The 12,411-nt window shown below is 38.7% G+C and overlaps 1 protein-coding gene across 2 annotated transcripts in view; it reads left to right on the top strand.

Moving 5' to 3' along the window:
• Positions 1-12,411, top strand: part of ARHGAP24 (Rho GTPase activating protein 24) — a 750,703-nt gene that overhangs the window by 458,715 nt on the left and 279,577 nt on the right. For both annotated transcript variants that reach the window (XM_056111392.1, XM_056111391.1), the window contains exon 3: positions 9,362-9,449. In XM_056111392.1, the coding sequence (XP_055967367.1) occupies positions 9,362-9,449 (88 nt within the window). The remainder of the gene's footprint in view (positions 1-9,361; positions 9,450-12,411) is intronic.

The following is a 12,411-nucleotide window of genomic DNA, read 5'->3' as shown; positions in this document are numbered from 1 at the left end:
ATTGTTAATTAGAACTTTATTTGTCTTTGTTAGTTTAGCCATACAAACTTAATAATAAAATTGACTTCAGAGTTTCTAATTAGTTTATCTATTGGTTCACTCAGCTCAGTAATGATGTTAGCTGATCTAATTTGAATCTTTACTGGAGTGATTGTGTTAGTTGGGGACCAATGAAATATGGACCCAAAATATGTCGGAGTTTTGATATTAAAAAGTATTTAATAAATACTATATATGAAGCATTTTCTTATAAACTCCATATATATTAGTTCATAATTATGTAATATAGTGAGTGATATTTTTATACCATTACAAACTAAAGAATTTGAACCATGGCAATATGACTACAGAATAAATTTAACTACAGACTACTCTGCCACTGGAAAATTGTTACATAACCAGATGACTTTCGTATACAATTTTATATGCTTCATAAAAATATAGCATTTGATAGTCTTTAAATAATCAATGCATATATGTCATTTAAAACTTTTTTAAAACGTTAGCTGTTAGAAAAGCTGAAGTCATAAAATTTACATACAATTGGTACTACATGGAAAGTATCATGTTAAGCGAAATGAGTCAGAAAGAGAGGGATAGACATAGAAAGATTGCATTCATCTGGGGAACATAAAGTAACAAAATAGGAAACTAACACCCAAGAATGGCCGAGATTAGTACCAGGAATTTTGCTCCATGGCTTAGAGGCCAGCCACACATGTTAGAGGAAAAGGGAGCTCAGATAGAGAAGGGAGCACCAAATAAAGGGTGTTGTGAGGATCCTCCAAGGATGGGAGAAGCATGCTGAAAGTAGACTATAGACAAAACATGATTACCACTCAATGACTCTTTTGCAAACCACAACACCCAAAAGGAGAGAGAGAACAGAGGGGAATGCCCTGCCTCAGAGGCGGGGGGGGGGGGGGGGGGATGGAGGGGATGGGGGTTGGGAGGAATACTGGGATCCGTGGTGGTGGGAAATGGGCACTGGTGGAGGGATGGGTACTCGATCATTGTATAACTGAAACCCAAGCACAAAAATTTGTAAGTCTACAACTGTACCTCACGGTGTCTCACTAATAAAGTTTTTTTTTAAAAAGTTAGTTTCCTTCCCTGAATGATTCCAGGACCCAGGAGAACCAGGCATTGCTGGACTTTCTCCCCAGTTTATTCTCTTTGTCTCAGGCAAGACTTGTTTAATGAATTTTGTTGAGGGGCCAGGGAGATGGTGCAGGAGTTAGTGCATGTGAGGCATGTGGCAGATCTTGGTCAGATCCCTACCACCATATGGTCCCCTAGTCTTGCAGGGTATGGAACTGAAGGTCCCTCAGCAATGCTTATGCAGAAACTCCCAAACTTCAAATAAATAGTTAAATATTAGTCAAGTGAATTAGTAAAATTATTTACTTCAAAGAATAAATATGTCCCTTTTAAAGTAAGGTAAAGTAAAGGCCCTCCCGTTGATCATCGATTTGCTCGAGCGGGCCCAGTAACGTCTCCATTGGAGACTTTGTTGTTACTGTGTCTGGCATATCGAATACTCTCGGTAGCTTGCCGGGCTCTCCGAGAGTGGCGGAAGAATTGAACTCGGGTCGGTCGCTTTGTAAGGCAAACGCCCTACCCGCTGTGCTATTGCTCCAGTCCCTTTTAAACTCTTAAAAATTCTTTATAAAAATGACAATTCAAATAAGGGATATAAATAAGTAATAACATTCTGGGATCTTTTTTTGCTGCTTTTTTAAAATAAAATTTGGGAGGGCTAAAGTGAGCACTGTACTCACTGTACTATCTCTGCAGTCCCAAGTGTAGAGTTCTGTTTAGTTATTGTCATGGAATTATTGCCTTATATATTCACATCTTATACAACTGATTTTGTCTTTTTTATATACTAAGCTTCTTTGCTCTGATCATCGAGATCTTGCAACATCCCATATCAATATAGTGAGACAATGAACTCTTTCTTTAAAAATTCAGAGTATTTGCACCTGTTGAATATTGTTACTCAAGAACTCAGCAAGAAATTGTTGGTAGCAAAGGATACGTCATATCATATTATTGTACGTAATATTAAAAAATATTCTATGCAGTGAATGGGAAGTGAGCAGGGAAAGAAAATGAGTAGGGAAATTATTGGAAGTCAAAAGAGAGCAAAACATTGTTCTGTGAGTAAAGAGAGGAAGAAGCTCATTGTTCCTTTAGGTCTCTTGGAACCTGAGGAAGCCTACAAGTTTAGGAAATATGTTTAGGAGATATAAACTGATGCAATTAATGCAACTATGGCCAGACTGCTACGTGCTATGGAGAGAATTGGCATGAAAAAATATTTATTTAGACTAGGGGCTGTAGAGGCAGTGCAGCAGATACGGTTCTTGCCTTTCATACAGCTGATTCGATTTCTTCCCCAGCATCACATGTGGTTTCCTGAGTTCCATAGGTGTGATCCCTAATCACAGAGCCAGGAGTTAGACTAAGAATAACAGGGTGTGGAAAAAAAAACAAAAGCAAAAAAAACAAAAAAAAACCAACAACCAGCAACAGACAACAACAAAAAAACTATCTTTTCCTCCTCCCTAGCTTTCAGACATTCTGCTCTCTAATAACCTCCCGAAATGAGCCTGAAGCCTGAAGTCAAGAGTCTGTTTTTTGCCGTCAGAGATTAGAGTTTTGTAATAGAGAAGAGTTCGGGTGTGGAGAAGACCCAGTTCTACTACCAAGAGAGAGTAACAGAAGCTCACATCATTTTGGCCCAAATGCATGCGTCTCATGGAATTGGAATCTTCCTAATTCCCCATTTCTTTTATTCTTTTTTGGGGGGAGGGTTGGCTCACACCCAGCAATGCACAGGGGTTACTCCTGGTTTATGCACTCTGGAATTACACCTGGTTTTCGGGGAACCATATGGGATGCTGGGAATCGAACCCGGTCAGTTGCATGCAAGACTAGTGCCCTACCTGCTGTGCTATGGCTCCAGCCCCTAATTTCCCATTTGAGGCGTCACCTTTCTTTTGTACATACCGTAGCACTGTCCTCCCGTTGTTCATCGATTTGCTCAAGCGGGCCCAGTAACATTGTGAGATTTGTTGTTACTGTGTTTGTCATATCGAATACATCACAGGTAGCTTGACAGGCTTTGTCGTGAGGGCAAGGTACTCTTGGTAGCTTGCAGGGCTCTCCGAGAGGGGCGGAGAAATCGAACTCAGGTCAGCCCAGTTTGCTGTGTGCAAGGCAAATGCTACCTGCTGTGCTATTGCTCCAGCCGGTACAGGAGAGAAAAATTATGACACTCTTTACATCTGCCTTTTCCTGTACTTAAGCTATGACCTATTGTTCTGTATAATTCTTAAATGTTTATCTAATAATGTATTAACATGAATTCATGGCAATTCTGCGGCAGTATCTTGGTCACCCTGCTGAGGATGTCAGTAGCAGAGTGGTACCAAGTTGTAAGAGGCGGGTTTCTTAAATCTCCTGCATCGCTCAGACTGCCACTCTGGTTACCAGTTGTTATGGTTACCGAGGACAACAGTGTCTGCTTGAGACTTCTGCATGTCCATACATTGCAAATTGTCTTGACTTTCCAATCATTTCTGTACATCCTTTTTCTACTAATTCTACTGTGTTTTATATATATGCCTCTATTTATCTCAGGTTATTTGGTGCTGTTTCCTTGGTTTTGAAGATGACCTATTCATATGTCACTGAATCTTTGTACACCATCTTTTTAAAAAATCATCACCTTCTGAATATCTGTGGTAGCTATTCAAACATCACTATGACACATTCTTCCTAAACTGCTATTGTTTTTCTACATATTTTCCACTTGTCTATAGTTATTTATTGTGATATTTTATCTCTGAAAAATAGAGTCTGTTTCTCTCGAACAGCTCATTTCACTGAATCATTCTAAAAATACTATCTAAGACATGGTAGTGTCTGATGTATTATTTTTGAATCAGACAAAGCACTTGAAATGTACTTGTTTATTGGTTTGGTAGTTAATTTAAAGGAACTTTGAAAGAATCAACTCCACACAAACAGTGTATACTTTTTGATTACATCATCTTAAGTTTATCATCTTAAAAGAATAACAAAGATTTAACTTTATTTATTTATTGATTTATTATTGATTAAAGATTTATTGAATGTTCATGATAACAGAGAAAATTATTTTCAACCATACAAGATAAAAAAGTATGTATATATCCAAGAAAACTTTAAAATGGCTTTTATTATTATATTTGCATAACAATAGTTAATTTTTGAAGGTAATTATCTTTACTGTATTTCTCAAAATCAATATATGTTTTATGTGTATATATGTACAAAGATGGGAAGGTTTTAGCACTAGTTATCTATAGTCTGGAGCACTAGTTATCTATGGGCTGGAGCGATAGCACAGTGGGTAGGGCGTTCGCCTTACAAGCGGCCAACATGGCCGACCCGAGTTCGATTCCTCCGCCCCTCTTGGAGAGCCCGGCAAGCTACCGAGAGTATTCGATATGCCAGACACAGTAACAACAAAGTCTCCAATGGAGACGTTACTGGGCCCGCTCGAGCAAATCGACGATCAACGGGAGGGCCTTTATCTATAGTCTAGGTAGCACTGTAGCACTGTCCTCCTGTTGTTCATTGATTTGCTCAAGTGGGCATCAGTAATAGCTCCATTGTGAGACTTGTTGTTACTGTGTTTGGCATATCGAATACATCACGAGTAGCTTGCCAGGCTTTGCCTTCCGGGGGATACTCTCGGTAATTTCCAGGGCTCTCCGAGAGGGCTGGAAGAATTGAACCTGGGTCAGCCACATGCAAGACAAACGCCCGACCTTCTGTGCTATCCTTCCAGCCCCTAGAGTAGGTAAATGATATTATTATTTTGTGGATTAGCAGTTTATTAAATTATAAATAACAACTATAAGCCATTGCTCAATTATGGACTTTAGGTACATGGCTTCTATTCAAGATGTCTGAGTTAGTTATATTCATTAAGGTAAAGGTAAAGGTAAAGGCCCTCCCGTTGATCATCGATTTGCTCGAGCGGGCACAGTAACGTCTCCATTGGAGACTTTGTCGTTACTGTGTCTGGCATATCGAATACTCTCGGTAGCTTGCCGGGCTCTCCGAGAGGGGCGGAGGAATCGAACTCGGGTCAGCCATGATGGCCGCTTGTAAGGCGAACGCCCTACCCGCTGTGCTATCACTCCAGATGTTATATTCATTAAATGACTTTAATTCCTGACTGAATTGATAAATTAGTCACAGTTAATGTTTATCAATCACCACATATATGCCTTTTTTAAAAAGTCTATACTTGAACTATTGTTTTGAACATCACAGGCTATTTTTTAAAATGAAAATACAGTCTGCATAATGTAGAAATTGATAATGAATATAGACATTATAGCAAAGGTGTCTAATTAACAGATACTTTTAGAAAGGAACTGGGGCCAGAACGATAGTGCAGTGGGTAGGGTACTTGCCCTACTCTTGGCTGACCCATGCTTGATCCCAAGCACTCCAGATAGTCCCCTGAGTCTACCAAGGTAGAGCCAGGAGTAGGCCATGAGCACCATTGGATGAGGCCCTAACTTCCAAATAATAATAATAACTTAAATTATAAATAATTTAGAAGAATAATCAGTTTTAGAGTGATGTAATTTGTGATTTTATCCATGATGTTTTGTATATGCATAGCAGGGAAAGAATTCTATTTTAAGGCTTAAAATTAAGCAATAGACAAATATGTACACATATAAAAGATACAGTGGAAATATACTAATAAATAATCTATCTGAAAGGTTAGATGGATGTTTAAAACTAAGTCAAATCACAAATGCAGTTATGTCACAAAGTCATTTTTGTTTCATTGAATAAATTAATAATTAAAATAACCACTTTTTTCAGATAGAAACCACACAAATTAAACTCAACATAAAATAAAGGTTTAAATTTTGATGAGTATTTTCCAAGTGTGTCGTACTTTTGAAGCAAAATGAAATTCATTAGCCAGAGGTCACGAGATATAATGGTAAATATAGTTTTTTCTTGGAAAATAAAATAAAAGCAGTATCTCAAACACCAACATACTATTCCCTACCAATTCCTTGGGTACTTGTTAGGGGGTAGTATGTTTTAGCTCTTTATATACGGGGAAGGGGACACAGAGTTGTTGACTACAATTTCTTATATTAAACCAAGTAATATGAAAATTGAGTAAAATATTACTTGGACCAAACATTTCTTCAAACTGCAAAAAATGGCAACATAACGCAGTGGACAAGACTATAGACCTTTTTTTTTGGGGGGGGGGCGCATTCTATTATGATCACAAATCCTGTTATGCCTTGCACGCGGCCTCCAGTTCAATCTTCAGCAACCTTGTAGGGTCTCCTGAGCACCGCCAGTAGTGATCCTTGAGCTCAGAACCAGGAGTAAACTCTGGGCATGGACCCCCAAAATTACAAATAAATATTTGATTAATGTTTTTCTCCATAATTAAAATAGAAGAATGGAAGAATTAAAATTAAGAAGTTTTGTTCTATAATTTGATACTATAGCATTTTTGTCTGATAATAAGTTAAAGCTACAATTAGAAGTTGTCCTCCCTACTACGTCACAATCACGATCACGATCCTCCCGTTGATCATCGATTTGCTCGAGCGGGCCCAGTAACGTCTCCATTGGAGACTTTGTTGTTACTGTGTTTGGCATATCGAATACTCTCGGTAGCTTGCCGGGCTCTCCGAGAGGGGCGGAGGAATCGAACTCGGGTCGGCCGTGTGGGCTGCGTGCAAGGCGAATGCCCTACCGCTGTGCTATCGCTCCAGCCCTACTACCTAGCTGTTAGAAAAGATGAAGTCATGAAATTTACATACAAGTGGTACAATATGGAAAGTATCATGCTAAGCGAAATGAGTCAGAAAGAGAGGGATAGACATAGAAAGACTGCATTCATTTGGGGAATATAAAGTAACAAAATAGGAGACTAACACCCAAGAATAGCCGAGATCAGCACCAGGAGGATTACTCCATGGCTTAGAGGCCAGCCAGGCATTCTAGGGGAAAGGGCAGCTCAGATAGAGAAGGGAGCACCAAATAAAGGTGTTTGAAGGATCCTCCCAGGAGGGGAGATGCATGTTGAAAGTAGACTATGGACTGAACATATTTGCCACTCAATGCCTCTTTTGCAAACCACAACACCAAAAAGGAGAGAGAGAACACAAGGGATTGCCCTGCCACAGAGGCAGAGTGGGATGGGAGGGAGGGGGGTGGGAGGGATATTATCCATGGTGGTAGAAAATGGGCACTGGTGGAGGGATGGGTATTTGATCATTGTATAATCGAAACCCAAGCACAAAAAAATTGTAAATCTACAACTGTACCTCATGGTGTTTCACTAATAATAATAATAAAAAAATTAACAATCGTGAAAAAAAAAGAAGTTGTCCTCCCGTTGTTCATCGATTTGCTCGAGCGGGCCCAGTAACGTCTCCATTGGAGACTTTGTTGTTACTGTGTCTGGCATATCGAATACGTCACGGGGAGCTTGCCAGGCTCTGCAGTGCGGGCGAGATACTCTCGGTAGCTTGCCGGACTCTCCGAGAGGGGCGGAGGAATCGAACCCTGCTGGGCCGGGCTGGCTGCGCGCAGGGCAAACGCCCTACTGCTGTACTAAAATTCATTAGTCTTGGGCCAGAGAGATGGAACAGCAGGTAAAGTTCTCGGTTTGCCTATGATCAACCTCGATTCAATCCCTAATACCACATCTAGTCTCCAAGCACCACCAGAGTGAGTTATCGTCAAACTGAGAACCAGGGATAAGCCCTGAGCACTACCAGGTGTGGCCAGAAACAAGCAAAAGATAAGAAAAAAATTTAAAATGTTAGAGTAGCAGTGTCGAGGCACTGTCCTCTTGTTGTTCACCGATTTGCTCGAGTGGGCACCAGTAATGTCTCCATTGTGAGACCTGTTACTGTTTTGGCATATCGGATACACCACAGGTAGGTTGCCAGGCTCTGCCATGCGGGTGGGATACTCTTGGTACCTTGCCGGGCTGTCCAAGAGGGACGGAGGAATCAAACCTGGGTTCACCTCATGCAAGGCAAACGCCCTACCCGCTTTGCTATCGCTTCACCCAAAATGTTAGAGTATCTTTGGTAATTCATTACATGATATTCAAAGCTTTCTTGACAAGAGACATAATAGTCTCTTGAACTAGGGTGCGGTAGTAATAGAACTAGAATAGAGTATAGGTAATGACTTATTTACATTTATGTCTTTTGCAACTGATTAGAAAATCATGTCAGTCATTGAGCTAGGGAGTACTTAAATAGGACCAGGATTAATTTTACTTTCATTTGAATGAATTTAATTCAATATGCTTTTGAAATATCCAAATGGAAGTGTCAAATGACATCTGGATATATAAAGGTCTGAGGCTTTGGATTAGTGTCATGTATATGATATATTCTTATTTATAGTTGTTTATTAAAGTCATAAATATATACGATACATCTTGAGTCTTGAAGAGAAAATATATTTGCAAAACTCTCATATCTAGAGACAGCAAAGCAGACTACACTCAGACAATAGAAAAGTAACAATCTGAAAAAACACAAAATCTAGGAAAGCAGTTGATTCATGAAAGAGTGGTTAATAGCTCTGTGTCCTCCATGGAATTAAAGTGTGCTGACGACTGAAAATTGCCAACCCTACACCTGGGGAAAGTCATATAATTGGAATTATTGTTTCTAAAAGCTAGACTAAGTGATAGAAAGGTGTATAAAAATTAGTTGATAGTATATTCAGTGCATGTATAATCAGGGTAGAGAACTATTTGCTAAGCAAAAAATAAATTAAGATGATTGTTAAAAGATTGAGTCGAAGTAATTCTTAACAGGATATATTTTTCAATAAGTCTCAGCATGAATCCACTAAAGGCGTGATAAATAAAAAGAGGAAGGGATAATCAAGAGAGACTGTGGTGGCGATGGCTAAATTAATATCTCTCCCCAGGTTTTCACAGTTACAAACTGGGAAATATAGCACCAGAATCATAGAATTGCTCTGACAATTAAACAATAAAATGCTAGTAGTCTGAGTAAAAATTTTGGCTTGCAGTATGAATTTAATATATTGGTACTTAAAAATGAATCCAGCACCTGGCAGAGTTTTGTATGTAGTTGATACTCAATAAATATATGCTTACTGTTACCTAGATAGTTATACTGTATGATTTAATTAGCTGCGAGCAAAATTCCTGATGTATATTTACATATCCTAGATTTTGAATGCCCCTAACTGAGAATGAGTTTTGACATTTACCATCTGGTGATTTTGATGTTTTGTGTATTTGTTTCCATAGGGTACTATTTTTCTGCCTGGAAATAAAGTTGTTGAGCATCCTTGCAATGAAGAAAACCCAGGAAAATTCCTTTTTGAAGTAATTCCAGGTAAGATATTTTTCTGGTTCTCTTAAATTATTGCCATTCCTTGTTGGTAAAAGAGAAGACAGTTCAAACAGCCTTAATCATCGCTATGAGCATTAGTTGAAGAGGCGCTTGTCAAGTTCTGTTGTATTTACCCAGCTAATGACTATAGGTTTGTACATTGGCATAAATGAATTTGTGCACATGTGGATACATAACCACATGATAATTGTTTTTCATTTGTTATTGAGGTTTAAGACTTGACCAGAAGTCATGATATGACATTTATAAATATTTGCTGAAGACATTTATTTTCCAGTGTTTTTATAATATGAAATTCAGCTAGTGGACATTTTTTTGCTCCTTTGTCAAAGATTTGTTGGCAGGTGTCATGCTTTGTCTAAGCTGTATCTTAAAGAGATGAAAAAAAAAAGTCAAACAAATGCCCTCCTATAAGTGACCGATGAGATGTTGTAGTTTTGTTACTCACCCAAACATTTTCACATGTTTGGCTGGAAGTCTTGAGGACATCTCTGCTAAACCATCAGCAGAGATTTCTTCAACATCTGCTCATTGCTCCTAGTATTTACATCCTTCGTTCACATAGTATTCTACACCCAAATTTCTTCAAACCCATGATCTACTTTGATCAGTTCCTTCGTCCTTTCTTAAATCTTGATGTTAAAGGAATAGTTCTAGATATATTTTAATAGCATTGACTCTAGTTGATAGAGTTTATGGGATATTGACATCGAGTTAGTCACAATCTCTGGACTGTAAATGTATTTTTGTGTAATCAATATGTAATTCCTATCAATAATGCTGTTACAAAGGCAGCAGTCAATCAAAACATTTCCCCAGACATATAAATCCTGGGACTCTAAAATGTGAAAGCATATTTTCCCCTCAATGAAAACATCTGTGCCTCATGATGGAATCCATGACTAAATGTTGATTAACGCAGCTGAAGTGCAGAAAGGTTAGTCAGATGCGTCGTGTTATTTGTTTCCCCGTGGGGAGAACATATTGTAAGAAACCTGAATCTTATTTGCCTTATTAAAATCTTCTTATTCTTCCTGCTTAGTGGAATACACTGAATGGAACCACATTCCAGATGTTTCAAAGGTCTTTGAAGTATCAGTGGAGTACATTTCCATCCCTATTTATTCTTAGACATTAATGCCTATTGGCTTTTTAAAATGGGCATGGTGATATTTTGATGGCTTTGACTATTTTGTTTTATAGTGAAGACTTTATTTTTTTTTTGTTCGATTTACTGTGCAGAGATTTCGTCTTTGGGTAAATATTCTTTAACATCAAATAGATGTGTATCATCAAGATTGTTCTAGAGAAAGATGTATCATCAAATTCAGCAAGTCACAAACTTTTCTAATCAGCCATTCCTAGGCATGGGTGGGAGTCAATACATGTGACATAATGACTTTTAATGAGCAAATTTAAAGATATTTAGGATTCTTGGATGTGGAGTATGAACATGAACCTTTTAAAAAAATCGTAAGTGGGAGACAGAGAGATAGTACAAGATAGTACAGAGGGTAGGATGTTCCGGCTCCTCATATGCTTCCCCAAGCCTGCCAGAGTGAACCCTGAGCACAAAGTCAGGAGAAAGTCCAGACACACCCAGATGTGGCCTGCAAACAAAAAAACCTAAAGGAAATTGAGGATTGTCTAAATAATAATGGATTGAAATGTACTGTGTCCATAGCTCATTTGAAGACTCTTGCTGGATCATTAAAGATGGTATATAGTAATTTCTTTTTATGGGGGGGTGGTATGTAGTAGTTTCAAAATTAGGCTTTATAGTGTTGAATTATCCTATGGCATACCAAAAAAATTTTTCCAAACACTTCTCTTAAAAGGGAGGTGGAAAACCAATAGCAACATTGAGAATACAGCGTTTGTGCGATTGATCTAATTGATTGGGACTTCCTTGAATTTCTTGGTATCTCAGATGAAATTTTCAGTGCACAGACGTTTTCTGTGCATTGTATTTACATGAGAACATGGGAAAGTCTACATCATATTATTTTAGTCAAGTTTTGCAATATATGCTATAAATATGCTATAAAAACCAGCTCCCGGAAGAGAACAGTGCAGTCTCCTGCCCCTGCGCCTGGCTGTCCTCGCCGCGGCCCCTTGGAGGGGAGCGGGTTGAGCTTTCCTCCCCGCCCCGACCAGGGCTCCGGCAGCCGAAGACATCTTATTATGACATCTTATTCCTACTTTGGACAAAACAACCAAAACAAGTTGGTTGTGTGCAAGGCAACACATCTTATTCCTACTTTGGACAACACACGGCAGAGTCTGGCAAACTCCCCGTGGCATACCCAATATGCCAAATACCAGTAACAATGATGGGTCTCATTCTCCTAAAGAGCCTTGAATATAATCTCAGGGCTAGGATGAAGGAGACGTTACTGAGGCCTGCTCGAGGCAATCGACGAATAACAGGATGATTTGTGATTTGTGATTTGTGAAGTTTTGCAAAATTAATATTATTGTAATATAAAGTAATAGTTAACTTTTCTTTGCTAGTGGAATCACAGGTAATATTTTCTGATTATCCCAGTTGTGTAATAGTTTGACATGAAGAATCTGGAGAGTTCTAAGAGAGTTTTCATTTATCAAGAAGTGTTGGTGACAGGGAACATTGCAGAAATGGTCATTGTACGGAATCCTCTGCACATGTATTAGGCACCAGAATCTCAGGACACACACCTGGTCTATCACCTGATCCATGCTTATTTTTTTTTTATTAGTGAAACATCATGAGGTATAGTTGTAGACTAACAAACTTTCGTGCTTGGGTTTCAGTTATACAGTGATCAAGTACTCATCCCTCCCCCTGGTCTATGCTTGTTTCCTCTTTGGAACTCTCTTGATTGTCACGTTCGAAAACTCATCTTAGCAACAATATTTATAAATCAAACACCGTTCTATATTTATGGATATGCCTCAAGCCCAA

The sequence above is a fragment of the Sorex fumeus genome, unplaced genomic scaffold (assembly GCF_029834395.1).
Source record: "Sorex fumeus unplaced genomic scaffold, SorFum_2.1 ptg000013l, whole genome shotgun sequence".
Lineage (NCBI taxonomy): Eukaryota > Metazoa > Chordata > Mammalia > Eulipotyphla > Soricidae > Sorex > Sorex fumeus.
The sequence above is the reverse complement of the archived record's forward strand: the minus strand, read 5'-3'. Positions and strand labels throughout refer to the sequence as shown.